General features: G+C 39.2%; 1 protein-coding gene across 18 annotated transcripts in view; it reads right to left on the bottom strand.

Annotated features, from left to right (window-relative positions):
- ptprfa (protein tyrosine phosphatase receptor type Fa) overlaps positions 1–25,058 on the bottom strand; it is a 491,915-nt gene that overhangs the window by 224,235 nt on the left and 242,622 nt on the right. For 9 of the 18 annotated variants that reach the window (XM_059648017.1, XM_059648013.1, XM_059648011.1 and 6 more), the window contains exons 5-6: positions 23,702–23,890; positions 4,213–4,230 (exon numbers count right to left, since the gene is read on the bottom strand). In XM_059648017.1, the coding sequence (XP_059504000.1) occupies positions 4,213–4,230; positions 23,702–23,890 (207 nt within the window). The remainder of the gene's footprint in view (positions 1–4,212; positions 4,231–23,701; positions 23,891–25,058) is intronic. The other 9 variants (XM_059648016.1, XM_059648015.1, XM_059648014.1 and 6 more) reach the window with 1 other exon arrangement.

Here is a 25,058-nt window from a genome sequence, read left to right on the forward strand (position 1 = left end):
CTTGTTCAGCGCAAACAGAAAATAAATAATATGCCAATGTTCAGGATTGTATCTCAGTACTCATTGATTTGATATTGCTTAAGCACCATTAGGTATTTTTGAAACCTAGGTGCATGTGCAGGTAATAACACATGGAAGTGGACCTGCTCACTATCGAAAACACTGGTAACAGAAACTTCCCCACATAAATGAAAAAGGTCCACTGCTTCAGTATGCAGCAAAAATCCTGAATATCATTGCATTAGACTAACATTAACAGCTCATTTCTTTTGCATATCCCTATTTAATACAAAATAAGAAGTTTAATTTTTTTTGGTCAACTCACACTACCATATTACACTACATGTGCAATTTCCCACAAAAGAGAAATATTTTCACATCAAATTTCAAGCGAATATGCTTCTTTTAAAGAAAATAATTTAAATTCTTGATCATTCACAAATACAGCCTGCAAAGAGTTACCTTATGAAGACACTGCAACGTCCAAACACAATTCAGTAACCTCTAGCCATGTCACAAACTGAAATCATCAATCCTAATTTACCTTTTATTGTTAAGGGTTTTATAGTTCTATTTAGATTGAAAATAACTGAATTAGCAGCACAGAAATAGGCTCAATTCCATTAGTACAATTGTCTTGCAAAAATAATTTTGACTGTACTTAATTTAAACATGATAACATGTAAAGCACATTAATTCCTTCATTAAAATTCAAATGAGAAATATTTTAGTATGATTTAATGAAATGGATGATTTAATTGAAATAACATTTGATTTTATTAGGAAAGTGCAATCAATGAGTTGCATGGTTCCAGTGCCTAGACTGTTTAATGTCACCAGGAGACAGAGCAGTACTGTTTGACCCCAGTACATAAATAAAACAATGAATTACTACACCCTCATAGATTACATATTCAGTTTAACCAGTAGCCCATTGTGGCCGTTGGCAAAGTAAGGGTCACCCTATAATTTAATAAACCTCTGAGCTAAAGCATATCTGTGGCCATAAAGTCAATTACAATGTTGTATGCATTTCAAATGTCTGAACAAATTGAGCCACCAACCTATCTGAAGACATGGTAATAATGGAGTGAACACAATCATTTCAAGCAGCAGGTAAACAAAGACAATCAAAAATAATGATCTATAAGCTGTGTAAGTTGGAAGAAGGTGAAATCTAATACTGGTTAAATAATGTATTCGAAACAACACACGCTTAAAAAAAAAATCAATAAAGCCCAAGTAACAACAAAGAAGAAACGTCTGATGCAGGTTAAAAATAGGGCAGGAGCCCCAGTATGACCCATTAGTTGGGTTGACAGGGTTAAGAGTTAGGGTGAAAGAAGCAAATGTTACAACATGTCATTACAAACATAGGCCCTTTGTCCCACTGTGCTCTCTGAAAGTTATTGACCACCCTTTTTTTAAAAAATTCTGTTTTTCAAAGATTAATCTGCTTCTAAAGTTAAAACTATTAACCACTATTGGTAGCAGTATATTCTGTGGCCTAATGGCCCTCTGAAAAAAAATCTCCTACATTTTGTTTGATCATCACTAGTTTGTACCTGCTAGTTATCAGTGGAAACAGTTTTGCCAATATGTACCATAAGTCCTTAATTACTTTGAAAACCTTGATCAAACATCCTCTTAGTGCCCTTGCTCTTCTAATGAAGACAGCCCTGAATCCTGAGAAGTCTCTTTCCATAAGTGAAATCTCTCATCACCAATTTAGCAATTTTCTTTTGTGTCCCCTCCATAGCCTTAGCATTCCTAGTTACAATATCCTAACTGAAGCCTAATCATTAGATTATACAGGTTTGGCAAAGTTCCTTTGCTTTTTGCTTTATGCATCTTATTTGTAAAACGTAGGGTCCGATATGTTTCTCTTGAAAAGTACATTAACCCTTCCTCTAACTTTTAAAGGTCTTCAAATCTGAATCTTTATCTCTTTACTCCTTTTAAAAATGTATTGCTTAGTGTAAACTTGCTTTGTATTTTCCCTCCAAAATGATTCAAATTCACATTTCTGTACATTAAATTTCACTGACTTCTGACTTTTCAGTATTATTCAAATCCCCTGATTCTGCAGTGTTCCTCATAGTTAATCAAACTTACTTATTTACATCTGTAAATTTCATATTTCAACAGATTAAACTACTGCAGAATGCTAATGGGAGATAACAAAGTGTGGAACTGGATGAACACAGCAGGCCAAGCAGCATCGTAGGAGCACAAAAGCTGACGTTTCGGGCCTAGACTCTAATGGATCTGTTTGTTTGTTTATTAAAGTAATGGTCCGAACACCGATATATGGAGCACACCACTGTTTACATCCTTGCAATTTGGAAAAAATCTACCAACCTCCTGCCGTTTATTCAATTTATTATCAAGAATGTTACACTTCGTTTACTACTACATCTTAATTTTGAAAAGAAGCCTACAATAACAGGGAGAAAAACATAGACAAAAAGGGAACTTGCCAACAGAAATTTTGGAACTGATATATGAGTTCAGGGCTCAAGGAAAGAGATGCTACAATGCGAGGTTATTAGGGCTAACCTGTTGGAAGCTCAACTTGGGATGGTTTGCAACAGACATGAATGGGTTGAATTTAAGAATTAAAAGTTGTATGAATCTGGAAGGTAAAAATTTATATATATTACTTCTCAGGAGTAAGTTTAATAATTGAGGGAAAGAGAAAGAAGAAAATTTGAACACATGATATAGGCAATAAGGGCAACATTGAAACCACAGCAATTAAAAAGTAAACACAGAAAGGGATCGGCAAAGGCAAGTGAAACTGCTGGATAATCTCTGAAAGAGCTTAACTGGAAAGAATCATCATGAAATTTATAATCTTACAATTCACATTGCCACATAAAATTTTTCACAACCTCAGTAGATGGGGGGGAAATCAGATCATCGTTGGGCTATGAGAATTGCTGGGCAGTTCAGGAGAATTAGAGTGTACAAAAGAAAGGAAGTGTCAAATTTAAAATAATGCAATCCATAGGGCATGATATTAAATCATTCAAAAACTATTTATAAACACTGTTAAATCAGGCCAACACACAGCAAATCCAGAAATTAAAACAAACCTACCAGCTTCTCACATAGGCAATCTACATTTTGATCAGGTGATTGCCATCAATTAGGAAATGCATGATCACAACATTTTTTTTTCAAACTGCTGACTTATTCCTGTTTCTAATTGATTGCAGAAAATTCCAGACAAACTCAGAATCTGACGACATTTCAGGTGATATTACCCAAACATTACAGATCCAAATGGCAGGTTAAGTGTTGACTCTCTTTGAAAGTAGGCCAAGTAAGTGTAAGGACAATTTTTTCTTTGATTACAAATTTGATTTGTAATTATACTTTCATACAAATAACAGATTTACTTGAGGTGAGAAACAAAGTGGGGAATTAAAGATATTTTAATTTCAAGACTTGTGTGTGAAGTCATTTTTCCTAATTCCTGAGCACATTTTTTTTGCAATTAGAATGATCACAAACTATGATATGTAAGTCAAACAAATGAGTATAGCTTGCATCCAGAGTGTAGTATAATTATGTGAGGCTGGATGAACACAGCAGGCCAAGCAGCATCTCAGGAGCACAAAAGCTGACGTTTCGGGCCTAGACCCTTCATCAGAGGCCCGAAACGTCAGCTCTTGTGCTCCTGAGATGCTGCTTGGCCTGCTGTGTTCATCCAGCCTCACATTTTATTATCTTGGAATTCTCCAGCATCTGCAGTTCCCATTACCTCTGTAGTATAATTATATTAGCCAATTTGAACACTGATTGTATTGTGCTGGTGTGATCAAGAAAAAGATTTTGCATCAGTTCTGACAAATACTAACTTTTCTTAAGGGTCAGTGCTCCTGGAGACATTCACTTCCTACACACTAGAACCAGATTCAGGCACAGCTCTAAAAGAGAAACACGAGTTCATTTGATTTGATCCAGGTGATCAAGTGGTTCTGACAAATGATCATGTGTGGTCATTTTGTGCTTAAAAAAAAGTAGATATAAACACTCCATACACTGAGAAGTTTAAACAGATGAGCCGTTGGTTTGAGTATGACAGAAGGGAAAATATGGGCAAAAAGCAAAGTGTTGAGGCCAAGAAATGCTAGGAAATGAGAACATTGGAGGAAGGGAAAATGGAGTGAGGACGATGATTCTGAGCACGTTCAGCATTCTTACCTCTGATTGGTGTACCACCTGGTGAGGTAATTTGAATGCAAATAAGATTAAAGAGAAGCATTAGTACAGGAGAGAAAGAAAACAAATGAAGAAAATCAAAAGAAACAGGAAAGAATTAGATTATTATATATAATATATATTTCTCTTTAAGCGATAGAAAAGGCTGATGCAGAAGTAACAAATCAGAGCAATTTCTTAGGAAGGTTAGTAAAGCTGTCTTCAGCAGTGCAGCATCCATGTAAGTGCCTGGACTTTTCCAAGTTCTGGGTTAACAATCAATCTTCAGTGAATAAATCACACAGACAGCACTGTGTTGCCAATGTGATATTAGGGAAAATGTCATTTCATCCTTTTTATTTAAACAACATGTCAACCACTGCATCAGATTTTAAGCTTCTTTCCTGGACATCAAGTAGGGTGTGTTATTTGTTCATAGCTTATTATGTGAGTTTTTTTGTGCTGTGACACGCAGCTACATATTAGACATGGCAAGGATATGGCTCAGTTAGTAGAAGAATGGCATGCATCACTGCTTGTACTCATACTACAGTCTGAACACCAAGCACTTACCAAAGGATTCTGAGAAGTTCAACTGAGAGACAGAAAACAGAATTAAATAGGACACACCATGCCATGTGAGGCCTTTTTAAAACTATTGATAGATAAGAATTTAACATAAGAGGTTGATGAATAATTCTGCAAAGGGAACTATGTTGCCAAAGCTTTTCATCTTGCACTTATCAGGACAAACACAAAGACACAAACAAACACAACTGTCCTATATGGTGCATGTATATCCAATCAAAATTTGTATTGTATGTTTTCCATCCTTCTTGGCATTTGATATATTAAGCTGAAGTCTAATAAAGCCTGATGGTCCTCTTAATATAAACATAAGGCCCACATTCATGCAATCTATAAAGATATACAAGGATAGGCCATAATGAGTTGTAAAGTGGGAATTATTTATAGGCCCTGATAAAATGTTAAAATTTCTAAAAGTTATGAAAAGATTAATTAGGTGCCATATCAATAAATAATATATTAAAATGCATACACAGCCCACACAACAAGGAATTCAGAACTTACAGTAATTCCTACTGACGAAGAGAAATTTCTTCTCAGAAGGTCATTAATTGTTGGAATTCTGTTGCAAGGAATGCAGCAGAGGCTGGGTCATTCAATATGTTCAAGGCTGAGTTAGTTTTCTGATGATCAAGAGAGACAAGGGTTTTGAGAGACTGGCAGGAAAGTGAAACTAAGGGGCAGAATGTTACTTTTCTGAAAGAAATGAGATTTCTAGTGTGAGTGCATTCTTTTCAGGTCATTACATGTTCATTAACAGATACAACACCAAATTTTACGCGATCTTTAAGCTTCAACATCCAGGAGCCATATTTTTAAAAAATCTGACAGTATTTCACTTCCTACAATCCAGGAATGTCACTGAAATTCTGTTCATCACCCCACTTGCACCTGCAGATGTCAGGAACAAGGCAAGCATCCATGTAAGTGCCTGGACTTTTCCAAGTTCTGGGTTAACAAGCAATCTTCAGTGAATAAATCACACAGCAGCACATTTAAGTGGTGCCTCCCTGGAGATTCTCCAGAAGGCTGTTTAGGAGTGGAGGGTAATGTTTTTCCCTAGGTATGACAACAACAGGCCACCTGGTCTGACAAAAACAGCCTGCAAGTATGCGGTTGGGGATGTCAGCACCCATGGGTTGCGCAGAAGAATCTGGCTCCAGTGGCACAATGAATGACCTATTGTGCTGTGTATATGTACCACCGTCTGCTGAATGCTTCATTTTCCTATGAATATGAGTTCGCATAACGTTGCCACTGCAGACGACTATAACACAGGCTTCTCCATCAGATGCTTCACATGCAATTAATGTTTTGATAAGGTCCCACATAGGAGATTGGTGAACAAAATTAGGGCAAATGGTATTGGGGGCAAAATACTGACTTGGATTGAAAATTGGCTGGCTGACAGGAAGCAAAGAGTAGTGATAAACGGGTCCCTTTCGGAATGGCAGGCGGTGACCAGTGGGGTACCACAAGGTTCGGTGCTGGGACCGCAGCTGTTAGCAATATACATTAATGATATAGACGAAGGCATTAAAAGTAACATTAGCAAATTTGCTGATGACACAAAGCTGGGTGGCAGTGTGAAATGTGAGGAGGATGTTATGAGAATACAGGGTGACTTGGACGACAGGCTAGGTGAGTGGACGGATGCATGGCAGATGCAGTTTAATGTGGATAAATGTGTGGTTATCCACTTTAGTGGCAAGAACAGAAAGGCAGATTACTATCTAAATGGAGTCAAGTTAGGTAAAAGGGGAAGAACAACGAGATCTAGGTGTTCTTGTACATCAGTCAATGAAAGCAAGCATGCAGGTACAGCAGGCAGTGAAGAAAGCTAATGGCATGCTGGCCTTCATAACAAGAGGAATTGACTATAGGAGCAAAGAGGTCCTTCTGCAGCTGTCCAGGGTCCTGATGAGACCGCACCTGGAGTATTGTGTGCAGCTTTGGTCTCCAAATTTGAGGAAGGACATTCTTGCTATTGAGGGAGTGCAGCGTAGGTTCATGAGGTCAATTCTCAGAATGGCGGGACTATCATATGTTGAAAGATTGGAGCGACTGGGCTTGTATACGCTTGAGTTTAGAAGGATGAGAGGGGATCTGTTTGAGACGTATAAGATTATTAAGGGGTTGGACACTCTGGAGGCAGGAAGCATGTTTCCACTGATGGGTGAGTCCAGGACCAGAGGACACAGTTTAAAAATAATGGGTAGGACATTTAGAACAGAGTTGAGGAAAAACTTCTTCACCCAGAGAGTGGTGGATATATGGAATGCTGTGCCCCAGAAGGCAGTGGAAGCCAAATCTCTGGATACTTTCAAGAAAGAGATGGATAGAGCTCTTAAAGATAGTGGAATCAAGGGTTATCGGGATGAGCAGGAACAGGATACTGATTGTGGATGATCAGCCATGATCATAATGAATGGTGGTGCTGGCTCGAAGGACTGAGTGGCCTACTCCAGTACCTATTGTCTATTGTCTATAATGTCTGTTACTTAATTGCAGCTACCAATGCTGCAGTATTAGCATCACGGTGTTACTGTCTCTCGTTCATCCGTCAAGGTTCACACTTCAAATGCAAAAGGAGCTCAGCAACTCACACATTACCAGGTACATAACCTCACATTTAGGAGAGGGTTCACACCTGATCTCTTTTCACCAACAAATTGCATGGGCCAAGAGCAACCTGAAAAAATTTCCTTTGAGTTCTGCCCTTTTTTTGAGTTTAGGCCTGCTTGCCATCACTGGTCCAAATGTGCCAGCATCAGCCAGGGTGGCTGACTCACTTGGATGGACCTGTTGGCTCAGTCAGACCTCACCCTGACACTGTTGGCATTTAACAACAACAACAATCTAGACTGCATATGACGAAGACATTTCTCATTAGTTGATCAGTATGGAGAGATTTCATCCAGTAAGCATTTGCTCAAAGAATTGCCTTGGTTATGAAGGAGCCAAGCAAATGAAGCTTGTACTCACTGAAGCTTTCAGAAAGTTTACGCCCCCAGACACATGGCATACATGTTTGTGAACACATTTCCAGTTCTTGGCTCACAAATTTCTTCCTTAAACGGAATTTCAATGATCTCAGGTATTAATTAATATCCATGGCATGCATCTGAATGCAAAGGGATCAGTTAGCTCAGTCGGCTGGACAGCTGGTTTGCATTGCAAAGTGAGTGAATAGCGTGGGTTCAATTCCTGCACTAGCTGAGGTTACCATGGATTCTCATTTCAACTTCTCTCCTGCCTGAGGCTTGGGGACTCTCGGGTCAAACCAGCACCAAACATCTCTTTCTAAAGAAACAGCAAGACTATGGAGACTTTACCTTTTACCATTGTGAATGCAAAATGAGTTCCCTCAGATGTCCTACCTGAAAGTTGTTGAGAAATTAACATTAAAATTTTAACTGCATCACAAAACTGAACTTTTGCCTCCTATCCAGTTAATGTCCCCTCCCCACCCTTATGTTATCTCTAGGCAGGCCCAGTAAATTCTATCCAAGGCCACATTGAATCAGCCATGATCTTAGTGAAAGGAAGAGCAAGCTCATGAGGCTGTATGGCCTACTTGTCCCCTATATCTTATGCTCTTAATTCCAAATATCAAACAATCTCAACAATTTCTACTACATGGAAAGAAGTGCTGCCTGGCAGGCAAGTTGACTCTGAATGTCTGAGGCATTGCCAGGGAGAAAACAAGGTTTCTACAGTAGTGTACGTTATCGTGACCATTTGAAATTTGTCATTCTTACATTTGTCCTGATGAGCGTACAATGAAACGTTGTGGCAACATCTTTCTTTTCAGTAATAACAAAGTCGTGTGGTATCAAGCAAAAGATTTGTGAATGTTTATCTACAGCATGAAAAAAAAGTACGTTGTGACTCAGGATACACCTATGAGAATCAAGCTGGCCCACAGAATAACCAAGGGTCTCTTTTGTGGTGTACAAATTAACAAAATACTGTAAAAGTCTGTACCAATGAGTAACAACATGGGCCAAATCTCTGCATGTCAGTTAACAGTGAGAGATTTTAAAAGAATTAAGTAAAATTAACAGATCAACGTCTTATTTGTAGTAATTAAAACGGAGACCACAATTCACCAACCGTTAACTTACCCTCCCTAAATTTGAAAAACATTTTAAAATACATCATTATCTGTACTTGAAATGAGTCTCTGTAAAAGAAAGTCTATTGTCTCATTTGGAAGATCATTCTATTATCGAACAGATTAAGAATTATTTTAAAACTCTGTAGTTTCTATGCCCTATACTTGTAACTCCTTTTAAGACGAGAAAAAAAGTCTCATTATATTCATTCCCTTCTCAATCTGAAGCAACAATCAGTAGTAAGGGAAAAATTAAGCAGACTTCCACTGCCTGACTGCTACACCATATAGATACAGAATAACTTAAGAATTGGTTGGAGACAAGCGATGTTATCATAGTTAACAACTTACCAATATTCACTGTCTAGATTCCCACATGAAGAATGGCCACTTGCTAGGGTACTGCAGAACAGCCCATGCTACCAGAATTTAACATAAAATATATTGTAAATTACACTGGTCATCAACAATATGCAGCAACCAGTGAATGGATTTATTCGAAGATCCAATAATGGGTACATCCACCAACTTGTGAAATAGCACTTCATCTGAGCCAAACTTTTTTTTTCCTTTTTACTAGACTTAGCTACTATAATCAAAACAAACCTTATTATAGCCAAAAATCGTATTTTAAACCATCCATTATATTTTAGACATTTGTATATTTATTTCAGTCCCTATTATGCTGTTTTGGCTTTGTAAATTGTTGAAATTTACACAATAGTTTAATGGATAAGTGCATGGCATGGTATGTCACAAAGATACAAAGAAATTCAAAGTGATGCCAGGCTTCACTCCCAGTTCACACTGTTTTACTTGTACTCACCTGAGGTTTCATTTCAAGTGCTAAAACTGAGTTTAGCACCTCTGAGTTAGATAACAGAGAATCAAAGTCACATTTCCACATTTTTATAAAAGAAATTTGTTAGAACTGGGATCATAAACAGAGATTTACTGTTTGTTTTCCTGCTGTTGATCATATCAATAGTTACTGCCTCCGCATTACAAACATGAAAAATTATCCTGGCTTACGGTTTGTTCATTCTTGGTCAGCTTATTCAGAAGTCAAATTTGTATTTACACTCCAGTGAACTCTGTTGCGTTCAGCCCATATAAAATCAACATTCGATATAGCTGTAAGTTGTCACACACAAAACTGCTGACAAATACAGTCTCTCACACATGAAGTATCAATACTTCAATGTGAGATTATACTATGTTTGTCAGCTGTTCGAGGATACATGCTTGCTCGTTAGCTGTTAGCACGTCAGCCTTGACAACAATTGATATTTTTATTGTTAGTCTTGCTCCTCTTCAGTTCACAAGGACAGTCAGTGAGATACTAATATAAAACTGAAAATCTTCCAATCAACATCTTGGAAGGCAAGGGGAAAAAAAAAATCAAAACTCAAATTTATATGCAGCTTACCCTATGTCTCCCCCAATGTGACTTTGTGTCTTGCTGTCTTGTAGTCACCTTTCTTTGCTCAGCTTCCCTCCTTTTACTTTTGTTTTGCTTACTTTTTCAGTTATTATTCCTCCTTACCTTTCCAAATCTGCAGCTGTATTCTACTGCACTATTATTATATAACAAAAACGTATGTGCTTTGACCAGCTACAGCTCCTGTACTATTTGATCTTAATGACCTTGACGACTTTGCCAGGAAACATTTTAATTGAGTTCATAAGATATCATGATGATGTAATAAAGTGGCTTTTAGGTGAACCACAAATATGGACTAATACGAATATTTACAAATATTGTAATTTGCATGCATGGTTAAAAGTGGCTGAAAACAATAAAAGGTTTCAAGATTAGTAGCTGCAGACAAAAAGGCATGAATTTTTTTAAAATAAAAATTCATGTAATTATAACACATGATTGAAATACAAATGCTTCAAGGCCTCTTCAACTGGATGGAATTACTGGACTTCAAGTGGATACAAGCATTACCTTTCCTTTTATTTACCTTCAATTACCATTAAGACTGTGGACCAATGCATTTGTATTAAATCACCAAGTGACCTGAGCATTTCAGCATACAATATCATTAATGCAGGTAACGTAGAAAGAACTTCATACTAACAACAGAACACATCCTTGCTGATTTATATCTAATGCAAAACAAAATACAGTGACAGTATTTCCTAAATTATTTGGGAAGACTGCACCTTAAACCACCACCACTTTCGCAAGGGTAATTCACAACAAGGACTGGTCTTGTGAACAATGCCCACATCCCCATTAATTAATGTGTTAAAAAATATTGAAAATAAACACGTTCCCAGACATCAAGAAAATTAAAACAGCAACAAAATAACAGAGCATATGGTATATTATCATTAAGTAAGTTTGCATATTATAGAGCAACATAAGGCAATACATCCTATAAATATGAAAATTTGTATTTTAAAGTACAATATAAAATAATTTATTATTGCATTTACTCAGGTAGTATCTGTGCAGTACATTGTGACAAAATTTCATAGAGGTCCCTCTAACCTTTACCCTGCTACAATTACATACATACCTCTCTTCCAAACCCACATCACCTCTAATAGGCAATGCTACAATTACATACATACCTCTCTTCCAAACCCACATCACCTCTAATAGGCAAGGCAGATGAACTTAAGAGTTTTAGTTTGCACTTGGAACTATGACATTATTGCAATTAGAGACTTGGCTGAATAAGGGACATGACTGGCAGCTGAATGTTCCAAGGTTAAATGTTTCAGATGTGATAGAAAAGGAGCTAAAAGGGTGAGGGAGTTGCATTATTGGTAAAGGAGTATCTCACAGCCGTAGTGAGGGAGGATACATTAGAGGGCTTGTGCAACGAGGCAATATGGGTAGAACTCAGGAATAAGGAAAGGTAAAATCACAATGCTAGGGGAAGACTACAGGGCTCCCAGCAGCCGGTGGGGGATAGAGGTGAGCATATGCAGAGAGATTTTGGAAAGATGTAAAAACAGCGGGGTTGCCATGTGGGTGATTTTAACTTCCCCTATATTAACTGGGACTCACTATGTGCTAAGGGCTTAGATGGGGCAGACTGTAAGGACCATTCAGCAGGGATTCCTGACACAATATGTAAACAGTACAACTAAGGATGGGGTTGTACTGGACCTAGTTTTGGGAAATGAACCCAGCCAGGTAAGTGAAGTTGCAGTGGGGGAGCATTTCAGGAGTAGTGACCATAATACCATGAGTTTTAAGTTACTCATGAACAGGGATAACAGCAGTCCTTGGGTGAAGGTGTTAAAATGGTGGAAGGTTAAAAACAACAATATTAGGCAGGAATTGGAGAAGTTTGATTGGAGGTGGCTTTGTGAGGGTAAATCTACATTGGATACGTGGGAGTATTTCAAACAACAGTTGATAAGATTTTGGGAGAGGCACATTCCTGTGAGACTGAAGAATGGGTATGGCAAGTAACATGAACTGTGGATGACCAGAGGTGTTATGATCTTGGTAGAAAGATAGAGGAAGCATACTTATGGTTTGGGAGAATTAGAACTGATGACGCCCTTGGAAGTATCGAAGGCAAGTAGGAAAGAACTTAAACAAGGAATTAGAAAAGCTAAAAAGGGGTCATGAAAAGTCATTAGCAAACACAATTAAGGAGAATCCCAAGGTTTTTAAAACATATATAAAAACCAAAAGGGTAGACGGGAAAGAGTTTGCCTACTCGAGGACAAACGAAGGAATCCAAATGTGGAGCCAAATGAGGGAGGTGAGGTCCTAGATGAATATTTTATGTCAGTATTCACCAAAGAGAATTGATGGAGGGTGATCTCAGAGAAAGGGAGTTCTGAGTTTCTGGGCCAAGTTGCTATAAAAAGGAAGAGGTGTTGTGAATCTTACAAAATATTAAGATAGATAAGTCCCTGGGTCCTGCTGGAGTCACCATGGCAGATTAGAAATAGCAGCAGATTGAAGAGAGAGTGGCTAAGTGATAGTACACCGCATCAAGCAGAGATTGGGAAAAATAATATAAAAAGGATGGAATTACATGATTCAGAAGTTGAAATTTCACCAAAAGACAAAATGTCCTTTTCCCTATATATCTCTGAGTGTTAGAAATGGAGTGTGTGATGTTTGGGGCATGAGATAAACATGGGCAAGATTTAAAAGGGTTATATTGATCACAATACTAGCAGCATCGAAACAAAGCAGCATGATCATCCATATATTGGTCACAAACCTCATATTCTTAAATACTGCAATGTTCATAGGGAATCTGTATAATTATAAGTAACTAATGTGATTATCCATCATCAACTTAACACACAAAACGTTAAAATTATTTCATGTTTGCACACTTGTCAGGTAATTCTTGGCATCTTAAATAGCCGTCATCTCTGACATACAATAATTGCAAATATATCAGATCCAGAGAAAAACTCAAATACTTACACAGAAAGCCAACATTTTTCAAAATTTTAAGACATAATTGCATCTCAATATCTCATTATTAATGCCTATTTTTGTACTGATAAAAACAAATAGACTGTGCAGATTCAGCAATTCAAATTTTCTATCTTGTTTGCAACCATTTAACTCGTGCTTCAAAAGAGAATGGCTGCATCAACTGACATCTGCAGCCAGCCACTGTATTCCGAGGGCATAAAATTAAACAAATAAATCTCTAAACTGTTACAGTACCTCATTTTGCCTTTTATGCCATTGCTGCATTCTGAGATTTATCTTCATGGAAGTGAATTTCTCTGAAGTTAGGACTCCCATGTGAATTATGTAGATATAATTTTTAAAGAAGAGGTGAGTTGGAAGAGACAATAATTGCTTCATGAAAAAGCCCCATCACCTGCAAATAATTGGGACCTATCTATGTGGTAGTATCATTATCACTGGACTGGGAATCCCCAATTCAATCCCATTTGCTCCAGAGATGTCTGAACAGGTTGGTTAAAAAAAATTTACAAAATTATTACAGTGATGGGGAAACAGAAGAGAAACACCATCAAGTGAACAAAAAATATTTGCTACCTCCAACAGTCAATCACAGTTCAAATGTAAGCTTCCATTAATATCAAACATGCAGGAGGGCACGGAGGGAAGCAATAAAATACCCCAAGTACTGTAACTTTTCAGTTAGTAGGGAAGAAAGCAAGAGAAGAATGAAAGAGAATCAATTAAGTCTTAACAGTATTTATTACAGACAATTTTTGCTTGAGGAGAACTTCTGGATTGGAACATTGATTTTGGAAAATAAATACTGTTGTTACTATAAATATTAGTTGGAAGTTTAAAAACTAAAGTAGCCGTGTGCATACAAACAAAAACAAAGTAGAGATTGAAGCACAGTAACAGTGAACCAGTATTCAAACACTACAGATCCCACAGCATAACAGTTCTGTTACAGGACTAGTAATCTAGAGATTTGGGTTAATAATCCAATCACAAATTCAAATTATAAACTTCCCAATTGCTACGTTACAACTAATAAAACTCCAGAATCAATAATAGTGACTGTAAAATGCACTGTCATTTAATATCCTTTAAAAAATGAAATTTACCTTTGTTACCTGTGTGAGAAACCACATTGCTTTTGAACTGTAAACTGAAATGCAAGTTGTCCTGCTACAACTGAAATATAAGGAGAGTTTTGCAACTTGAAAAAAAACTCAAGTGCTGCATATTATTGAGCTGTGCTGTTGTTTTTCAAAGCAGTGAAAAGAGGAATCCAAGACTAAGGGGCACTGAGAATCTTTTAAATTAAGGATATTCTGCTTGACAACAGCTCTTTCATTGGTTGAGCTGCAGTATTGAAAAGCTACAAGCGTCAGAAATCTCTTGAGCCTGCAGAAAGAAAGGATCTTTCACTCCTCTCTTTGGAAAGAAAAACACAGAAGAACCTAGAATTCTTTCTTTGAAGCTTTTTAAAACAAGAAAAGGCCAAGGTCCACCTGATCAACCACTGAATTGAAGATCAACCATGCAACAGTGTGTCATATTTTCTAAAATTAAAAGAAACTGTGAGAAAGGTAATTTTCCATCTTGTGGTGTGCTGTGGACTTTTGATTTTCAGATTGTTACCCAATCTACATTCTTTTCCAAACTTAGTACCTGTGTTAAATCAGTTGTCTTTTGTCTGCCTTGATCCTAATCAAGTACATGTAGATTTGAAATTTTTGAAAGGGTATGGTTTCCGCTGCACATTAGTGGATTAGAATTTTTTCCTTTATTCTTGTTAATGCTAAGTGTGTCATAATAAATAGTTAATTATACGGAAATGACAAAACATGATGTGAACTGCTTTTGGCCTGCGTAGCAATCAAACAAACAAACTGGTTATTTTGATGGTCTCATTAGGATTCTTTACATTTATATATTTTGTGTGTCTATTTATTAGGTATGTCAGAAACAGAAGAATGACTAGAGTAAGATTAGGGCCAGTCGAGGGCAGTATTGGGGAGTTGTGCGTGGAGTTCGAAGAGATAGGAGAGGTGCTACATGAATATTCTTCGTCAGTATTCACACAGGAAAAAGACAGTGTTGTCGAGGAAAATACTGAGATACAGGCTATTAGACGAGACGGGATTGAGGTTCATAAGGAGGAGGTGCTAGCAATTCTGGAACGTATGAAAATAGATAAGTCCCCGGGTTGGATGGGATGTATCCTAGGATTCTCTGGGAAGCTACGGAGGAGATTGCACAGCCTTTGGCTTTGATTTTTATGTCGTCATTATGTTCAGGAATAGTGCCAGAGGACAACAGACAATAGGCAATAGGTGCTGGAGTAGGCCACTCAGTCCTTCGAGCCAGCACCACCATTCATTATGATCATGGCTGATCATCCACAATCCGTATGCTGTTCCTGCCTTATCCCCATAACCCTTAATTCCACTATCTTTAAGAGCTCTAACCATCTCTTTCTTGAAAGTATCCAGAGACTTGGCCTCCATTGCCTTCTGGGGCACAGCATTCCATATATCCACCACTCTCTCGGTGAAGAAGTTTTTCCTCAACTCTGTTCTAAAATGTCCTACCCATTATTTTTAAACTGTGTCCTCTGGTTCTGGACTCACCTATCAGCAGAAACATGCTTCCTGCCTCCAGAGTGTCCAATCCCTTAATAATCTTACACGTCTCAATCAGATCCCCTCTCATCTTTCTAAACTCAAGCGTATACAAGCCCAGTCGCTCCAATCATTCAACATATGATAGTCCCGCCATTCTGGGAATTGACCTCGTGAACCTACGCTGCGCTCCCTCAATAGCAAGAATGTCCTTCCTCAAATTTGGAGACCAAAACTGCACACAATACTCCAGGTGCGGTTTCATCAGGACCCTGGACAGCTGCAGAAGGACCTCTTTGTTCCTATAGTCAATTCCTCTTGTTATGAAGGCCAGCATGCCATTAGCTTTCTTCACTGCCTGCTGTACCCGCATGCTTGCTTTCATTGACTGATGTACAAGAACACCTAGATCTCGTTGTGCTTCCCCTTTACCTAACTTGACTCCATTGAGATAGTAATCTGGAGGATAGTAAATGGTCTCCCCTTGTTCAAGAAGGGGAGGAGGGACAATCCTGGTAATTACAGACCAGTGAGCCTTACTTCGGTTGTGTGTAAAGTGTTGGAAAGGATTATAAGAGATAGGATTTATAATCGTCGAGAAATAATTTGATTAGGGATAGTCAACACGGTTTTGTGAAGGGTAGGTCGTGCCTCACAAATCTTATTCAGTTCTTTGAGAAGGTGGCCAAACAGGTGGATAAGGGTAAAGCAGTTGATGTGGTGTATATGGATTTTAGTAAAGCATTTAATAAGGTTCCCCACGGTAGGCTATTGCAGGAAATACGGAGGCATGGGATTGAGGGTGATTTAGCCGTTTGTTTCAAAAATTGGCTAGTTGGAAGAAGACAGAGGGTGGTGGTTGATGGGAAATGTTCATCTTGGAGTTCAGTTACTAGTGGTGTACCGCAAGGATCTGTTTTGGGGCCACTGCTGTTTGTCATTTTTATAAATGACCTGGATGAGGGCGTAGATGGATGGGTTAGTAAATTTGTGGATGACACTAAAGTCGGTGGAGTTGTGGATAATGCCGAAGGATGCTGCAGGTTACGGAGGGACATAGATAAGCTGCAGAGATGGGCTGAGAGGTGGTAAATGGAATTTAATACGGAAAAGTGTGAGGTGATTCACTTTGGAAGGAGTAATGGGAATACAGAGTACTGGGCAAATGGTAAAATTCTTCGTAGTGTGGATGAGCAGAGAGAGCTCGGTTTCCATGCACATAGATCCCTGAAAGCTGCCACCCAGGTTAATAGGGTTGTTAAGAAGGCACACGGTGTGTTAGGTTTTATTGGTAGAGGGATTGAGTTTCAGAGCCATGAGGTCATGTTGCAGCTGTACAAAACTCTGGTGCGGCCGCACTTGGAGTACTGCGTACAGTACTGGTCGCTGCATTACAGGAAGGATGTGGAAGCTTTGGAAAGGGTGTAGAAGAAATTTACTAGGACGTTGCCTGTTATGGAGGGGAGGTCTTATGAGGAAAGGCTGAAGGACTTGAGCCTGTATTTGTTAGAGAGAAGAAGGCTAAGAGGTGCCTTAATAGAGACATACAAGATGATCAGAGGATTAGATAGGGTGGACAGTGACAGCCTTTTTCCTTGGATGGTGATGGCTACCACGAGAGGACATAGCTTTAAATTGAGGGGAGATAGATATGGGACAAGTGTCAGAGGTAGGTTCTTTACTCAGGGAGTAGTAAGGGTGTGCAATGCCTTGCTTGCTGCGGTAGTAGACTTGCCAAGTTTAAGGGCACTTAAATGGTCATTGGATAAACATATGGATAATAATGGAATAGTGTAGGTTAGATGGCCTTCAGTTGGTCTCATAGATCAGCGCAACATTGAGAGCCAAAGGGCCTGTACTGTGCTGTAGTGTTCTATGTTCTATTTTGTGATGGCTTGTGGAACAATGGCACACGATTACTGGAGAACTCTTCGCCTTTTAAACTGTGGCACTTGGCCTGCTCTATTTTTGAGTCTAGATTCAAACAACATGGTTGACTATCAACTGTGATCTGTAAAAAGCCTAGCTAGCTGGACAGTTAAGGCAAATTGGTACAAGATGAAGAATGGAACAGCATTGAGTGAGTGACATCAACACAGTTAACCCTGCAAAGTTCTCCTCTTCAGAAACAAATGCTGAAATCCTTTCTCACCTTGCACTTACCAAACTGTGCAAATGCATCTGTCACTCTGATGGTACTGGTGAGATCGACCATGGCATAGTTCTGGTCCAATCCAGGCCCTTTCTTCACATCAAGGGCATCCTCCATGACACTACTACCGTGCTAAATGATACAGTTTCATAACAGTTTTGCCAGCACAATGGATGAGATGACGGAGGCCATCAGGATCAGCAGAATGTATTTCTTCACGATCAGTACCTAATGGCCAAGTACATCTCTCACCCTGACATCACAACATTGATCCAATATGGAATGCATGACGTTGCAGACATGCTCGCCAAGCAGGTGGGTTTGGTTGCAAACGTTTCGCCACCCTGCTAGGTAACATTGTCAGTACCCTCTTATGTTGGCTTGTGTTTTGTCCCACTAGTTATTTATATGCCCTAGTTTGTTGGGGTATTAGGTACCACTTCTGGGTCTGTTTCTCAGTGGTTTGACACAGGATCTAATTCAATGAGTTTGCTGATGGAGTTCCGGTCAGAATACCAGTCCTCCAGGAAATCCCTGGCATGTCTCTGTTTGGTTGCGCAATTATGGATGTGTTGTCCCAGTCAAATTCATGTCCCTCGTTGTCCATGTGTAGTGAGACAAGTGAGAATTGGTCATGTCTCTTGGTGGCTAGTTGGTGTTCCTATATCAGTACTGTCTGTTTTCTTCCAGTTTGGCGTATCCAGTGTTTCTCACAGTCCTTGAGTAGTATTTTGTATATTACACCAGTCTTGCTGGTTTTGGGTATAGGTTCCTTTGCGTTCTTCAGTAGCTGACGTAGGGTGGTTATTGGCTTGTGGGCTACTCTGATACCTAGGGATCTGAGTAGTCTTGTGGTCATTTCTGAAATGTCCTTGATGTACAGTCGGGTGATTAGTGAGTCTGGTCGAGTTGTTTTCCTGTTGTGGTCTGTCTCGGCGGTAGTAGTGGTTTGTGTTTTTCAGGTATCCATTCCTTCTGAATACTCTGTATAGGTGCTCCTGTTCTGCTCTGTGCAGTTCCAGGTTGTTGCAATGTGTTGTGGTTCAGTTAAATAGTGTCCTGATGCAGCTCCATTTGTGGGCGTTGAGGTGGTTGCTAGTGTAATTGAGTATCTAGTCCGTGTGTGTGGTCTTTCTATATACACTAGTCTGGAGTTTCCCATTGTTTTTGTATTCTATCATTATGTCCAGGAAGGTCCATTTCTGAAGAAGAGTCTAGGCCCGAAACGTTAGCCTTCCTGCTCCTCTGATGCTGCTTGGCATGCTGTGGTCATCCAGCTCTACACCAGGGTCACTGATTGTTGTTTTCTTCTCTTATGAATTTTGTCCCAGTAAAGATGTTGTTTGTGTCAGTGGGTTTGATCTAGTTCAGTGTGTTTGATAATCACAAAGGCGTCATCTACAAATTGGACCCAAAGTTTGGGTTGTACAGTGGTGAGCGCTGTCTATTCTAACCTTTGTGTTACTGCTTCTGTAATCAGTCCTGATTTTGGGGATCCCATTAGTGTTCCATTGATTTGTTTGTATATGCTGTCATTGAAGGGAAACTGGGTTATGAATCAACAGAAAATTCAACTGGGCCTGTATCACGAGGGTTTACAAGAATGCGAGAAGATCTGATTGAAATGTGTAAAGTTTTGACAGGGCTGGACAGGTTAGATGTAGGAAGGATAACTTCCCTGGTTGAGGAGTCTAGAAACAAGGGTCATAGTCTTAAGATATCGGGTAGACCATTGAGGGCAAAGATGAGGAAAACATTTTTCACTGGAAGCGTTATGAACCTGTGGACTTCTCTACCACAGAAGCTGTGGAGGCCAAGTCACCAAATAAAGTGAAGGAGGTAAGTAAATTTTTAGATTTTAAGGGCATCAAGTGGTATGGGGAGAAAGTAGGAATATAAAATTGAGGTAATGGATGAACCGTGATCATTTTTAATGACAGAAAAGGCTCAAAGTGCTGAATGGTCTACTCCAGCTCCTAATTTCCTTGTCTTTATGTTTACAAAATTAGCTAAGTTACAGGATACAGAACATAGAACATTACAGCACGGTACAGGCCCTTCGGCCCTCGATGTTGTGCCCACCTGTCATACCGATCTCAAGCCCATCTAACCTACACTATTCCATGTATGTCCATATGCTTGTCCAATGACGACTTAAATGTACCTAAAGTTGGCGAATCTACTACCGTTGCAGGCAAAGCGTTCCATTCCCTTACTACTCTGAGTAAAGAAACTACCTCTGGCATCTGTCCTATATCTTTCACCCCTCAATTTAAAGCTATGCCCCCTCGTGCTCGCCATCACCATCCTAGGGAAAAGGCTCTTCCTATCCACCCTATCTAACCCTCTGATTATTTTATGTTTCAATTAAGTCACCTCTCAACCTTCTTCTCTCTAATGAAAACAGCCTCAAGTCCCTCAGCCTTTCCTCGTAAGACCTTCCCTCCATACCAGGCAACATCCTAGTAAATCTCCTCTGCACGCTTTCCAAAGCTTCCACATCCTTCTTATAATGCGGTGACCAGAACTGTACACAATACTTCAAGTGCGGCCGCACCAGAGTTTTGTACAGCTTCACCATAACCTCTTGGTCCCGGAACTCGATCCCTCTATTAATAAAAGCTAAAACACTGTACACCTTCTTAACAGCCCTGTCAACCTGGGTGGCAACTTTCAAGGATCCGTGTACATGGACACCAAGATCTCTCTGCTCATCTACACTACCAAGAATCTTACCATTAGCCCAGTACTTTGCCTTCTGGTTACTCCTACCAAAGTGCATCACCTCACACTTGTCTGCATTAAACTCCATTTGCCACCTCTCAGCCCAGCTCTGCAGCTTATCTATGTCTCTCTGCAACCTACAGCATCCTTCGTCACTATCCAAGAAAGTAGTTGTTAGTGGATATTTTTTGGAAGAAAGGTTATAGCAACATGTCCTACAAGTCAGTGTTGGGACCCTTGCTTTTCCTGATGTATATGTGAATCTTTAGAACTTGGTATACAGAGCATAATTTTAAATTTGGCGAATGATATGAAACTTGGATGCACTATAAACTGTGAGCAGGCTGGTGCAGAAATTTAAAATGACTTAAGTAAGTTGATGGAAGGAGTAAACAGGTGGCAAATAAAGTTTAATGTAGAGAATAGTGGTGATTTATTTTCATTGGAAGAACATGGAAAGGCATTATAAAATAAAGGGTAGAAGTCTAAAGGAAACATTGGAGTGGATGGACCTGGGAGTAATCATTTAGCAGGAGCAGATGCTGGAATCTGAACGGAAAACAACCAAGTGCTGGAGATCACAGCAGTTAAGGCAGCACCCATGGAGGGGAAGCAAGCTGACGTTTCAAGTTTAAATGAATCATTTAGCAGGGTCTAGGTGGGATGCCTGAGACCAAACGGAACCAGGCAATTGATGATTGTTACATGTTTACTAAGAGATAATCGGGTGAAAACTAGGTGTATACACATAGGGAACCTGGGGTCTTGTGGCAAATAGTAGCATTGGGGCGGGGTGGGGGCATCTCGTAATACTTCTGAAAAAGTTGATTACAAAATACATATATGGCAAACAGGTGAAGGTGGATTGAAGTTTTGTGATATGCAATTTGAAATAAAACCCTGAATGGGGAAGTATATACTTAGACTCTATCTAGTCAATTTTTTAATCTCTAGCGTTTAACATTGGTTGTAAATATGAAGCCGACAGGAAGATTGACAGCGCTGTTAACGAGGCAAATACTGTCCTAAGCTTTACTGATAGGAGCATAGGGTACAAAAGCAGGAAGCTACATTGAATATAGATAAGACACTATTTCAGCCTCAGTTGGAAAGTGCATCCACTTCTGCGGGCTGGGCTGCACTTCAGAAAGAATGTGAAAGAACTGGAAAGAAATCAGAAAAAATTTGTAAGATTGGTTCTAAGGATTAGATACTTCATTTATGATGCATTCAGATATATTGAGTTAAAACAGATTGAAGAAGTTAGGCCTGGTTTCCTTAGAGAAGAGATTACTGAGATCTGATAAAGCCTTTCAAAATCATGAGGAGCTTGTAAATGTAGATAAGGAGAAACTGTTCCCACTCATGACAGGATTGAGAAAAAGCGGACATAGATGTAAAGCTCCTGGTACAAGTACCAAAAGCACTTCAAGATGTTGACAGCGAGGGAGTTCAGCAATGCTAATGTCGTTGAATGTCAAGTGAAGGCTATTAGACTATAAGATTCCCTTTTGGTTTTATGGTCATTGTCTAGCACTTGTGTGGCATGAATGTTACTTCACTTATCAGACCAGGCCTGAATGTTGTCAAGATCTTGCTGTATATGCATATAGACTGCTTCAGTATCCAAGGAGTCATCAATGATACTGAATACTTGTGCAATCATCAGTGAACGTTCCTGCCTCTGACCTTTTGATGAAGGAACTGAAAATAGCTGCACCTCCTGGTAAAGGCACTTCTTCTAAACTCTCCCAGTCTAATTTCTTGATGTTTCTGTCACGTTGACAGTCTCTAGTTTTCCTCTTCCCCACAACTGGAAATACCTGTCTTTAAAGAGAAATGCTTCGAAATGGCATTACATTTCCAGTCACTACTTGTAATAGCACAGAACAATCCTTCTTGAAGAAAATGAGAAGAAAAGCCAAAAGTTCTTTCAGAGTCAAGGAGATTTGAACAACATAGCTTAGCAATGAGAAACAAATCAACTCTTTACAGCAGATTTAGTTGTTAAATACTTGGGCTGGGCAATGTTTTATGGTGGTTGATAAGCCAGCCTGGCTCATGAATGGACTCTATCATTAGAGATAAGACAAATCACATTCCAGACAATACTTAGTCTAAAATTCTGAATGTTAAGTTGCACGGTTTTAGCTGATCCACAACATTAACATCTGTGCACAGCTGGTTCATGAGAAGTGTGGTCTCCCAAAGAACTGGCTCTGCCAATATGCACTTAAACACTCCTCATTTTGTAAGTGAGATATTGTAATACTCTGACAGGAACAGAGCATATCTTCCAAATTAGGCACACATTTCTCAATGTCTTCCACAGGAAAGTCAAAAACTGTGATAGATTTCTTCTTGCATCAACTGTACTTCCACAAAGTATGTATTATATATACACCTATCACTCTTTAAGTGTCCTACTAATCTTTAAGTTTTGGGGAAATATAATAAGGCAATAAATTATTGGATTAGCAAGTCTTAATTCCCATTGTCAAAATTCAATTATGTCATTCCCGATTACCACCATGCATCAGCTGCAGAGAAGGCAAATAAGATTCCACCGTACTTCCCAATTGTTTCGAGAAATTTCATAAGGAATGTTTCAGCTCTGCTCACTTCAAGTGGAAAAGGAATGAAATGATGGCATCACTGGATATACCTTAATGACTTATCTAGTAAACCAATCAAGTGTGTGGACAGTAAAAATGGCCAAAACTGATTATCTGTACTTCAAAAAAATCAGCAGCAATTGCACAACAATATTAAATGCAGTAAAGAAATAATGCTCAAAATCAGACGTTTAGCTTTACACTAAAACACCAACCTCCACTTAAGCAAATAGTTGTTAGGAAACATCTTACCTGATCTGAGTTGCTTAATTCGCCCATTGCTGTTGCTGGTGTCCACTGGCAAGAAGTCCTTAAACCATGTGATTTCAGGATCTGGGTTCCCACTGGCAGCACAGAGCATTGTAGCTGTGCGAGTACGTTCTACCACTTTCAGCTGTGGACCCATGTCAATGGTGGGGAATCCATGAGGCAGCTGTTCTTCTGTTAAAACACAAGGGACAATCAGCATTATGGTTAACTTCTAAGATTTTTTGTAATGTTACATTTGCACTAACCTATACATTTTGGACAGAAATATTGTTTGTTGTCACTTGGGCTTTAACGTCTCCTCCTTTTCTCTCATCTTTTATTTTTCGTTTTACAAATAATTAGCCTCACCCTCTAATAGATATTCCTGTTAATTAGTACTCCACTGGCTTCCTTCTTCTTTCCCTTCTGGTACCGAGCCTTGAAAGCACATTGGATAAACTGACAACTATACTCAATGCTTTTCTGGGACAAATCTGAAAAATGCATCAGAGATCCCATCCTTGGCCTCAGTAAAACAGTTATTCCCATCCGAATTTGCTCACTGATGTCAAAGGGGCACTGGTCAGAATGCATCTAGAAGGCAAAACAGTCATCCATTTTGAGATCTGTTTGGGCATTTTAAATCCCATTTGGCCTCATTCTCCACTGCATAAAGCTCGCTTTACTCCAAGATTGTTCTGGGCAGCAAGGATAGCACTATGCTTCTTTTCCTTGTCACAAATCATCTTTATATAACTCTCTTCCACTTGAATACGTGAAGAGCTCATAGTTATCTTTGTCATTGAAAAGTTATCTTTCCTTCTGCTGTCTCTTCTTTTTGCCCTCCAAGCTAAGTCTTACTTGAATCATGGAATCAAAGAATCTGTACAGTGTGGAAGCATCCCAACCAGAGCCACTCTCCTACTCTATTTCTGTAACCCCACACTTCCCATGGCCATTTCACCTATCCTGCACACCTGTGGATACTATGGACAATTTAGCATGCCCAATCCACCTAAACGGCACATTTGTAACTAAGGTCTCATTTGTCTGAATCCTAAATTCACAGTTATCTCGACTGTTTCTCCTGTTTCCCAAATGACCCCAATGGGCTCTTCTGATTCATGAGACCCATGAAAACCATCTCTTGACACTGACGACCACCATTTTTCCCTTTTCTAGCTCCATACTTTTTAACATCTGGCTCCCTCTTCTTAGGTGCTATTTAAAGCCTTTTCACACTCACTTTTCTCATCACAACAGTCAGTTCCCTTCCCCTCAAAATCTGGCAGCCTTTGAAAGGAACTGCACTAACTTTTGTTGTCCCATCACCAACTTTCTTGATCTCTGCATCGTTATG

This window comes from Stegostoma tigrinum, chromosome 8, assembly GCF_030684315.1.
Source record: "Stegostoma tigrinum isolate sSteTig4 chromosome 8, sSteTig4.hap1, whole genome shotgun sequence".
NCBI classification, from domain to species: domain Eukaryota; kingdom Metazoa; phylum Chordata; class Chondrichthyes; order Orectolobiformes; family Stegostomatidae; genus Stegostoma; species Stegostoma tigrinum.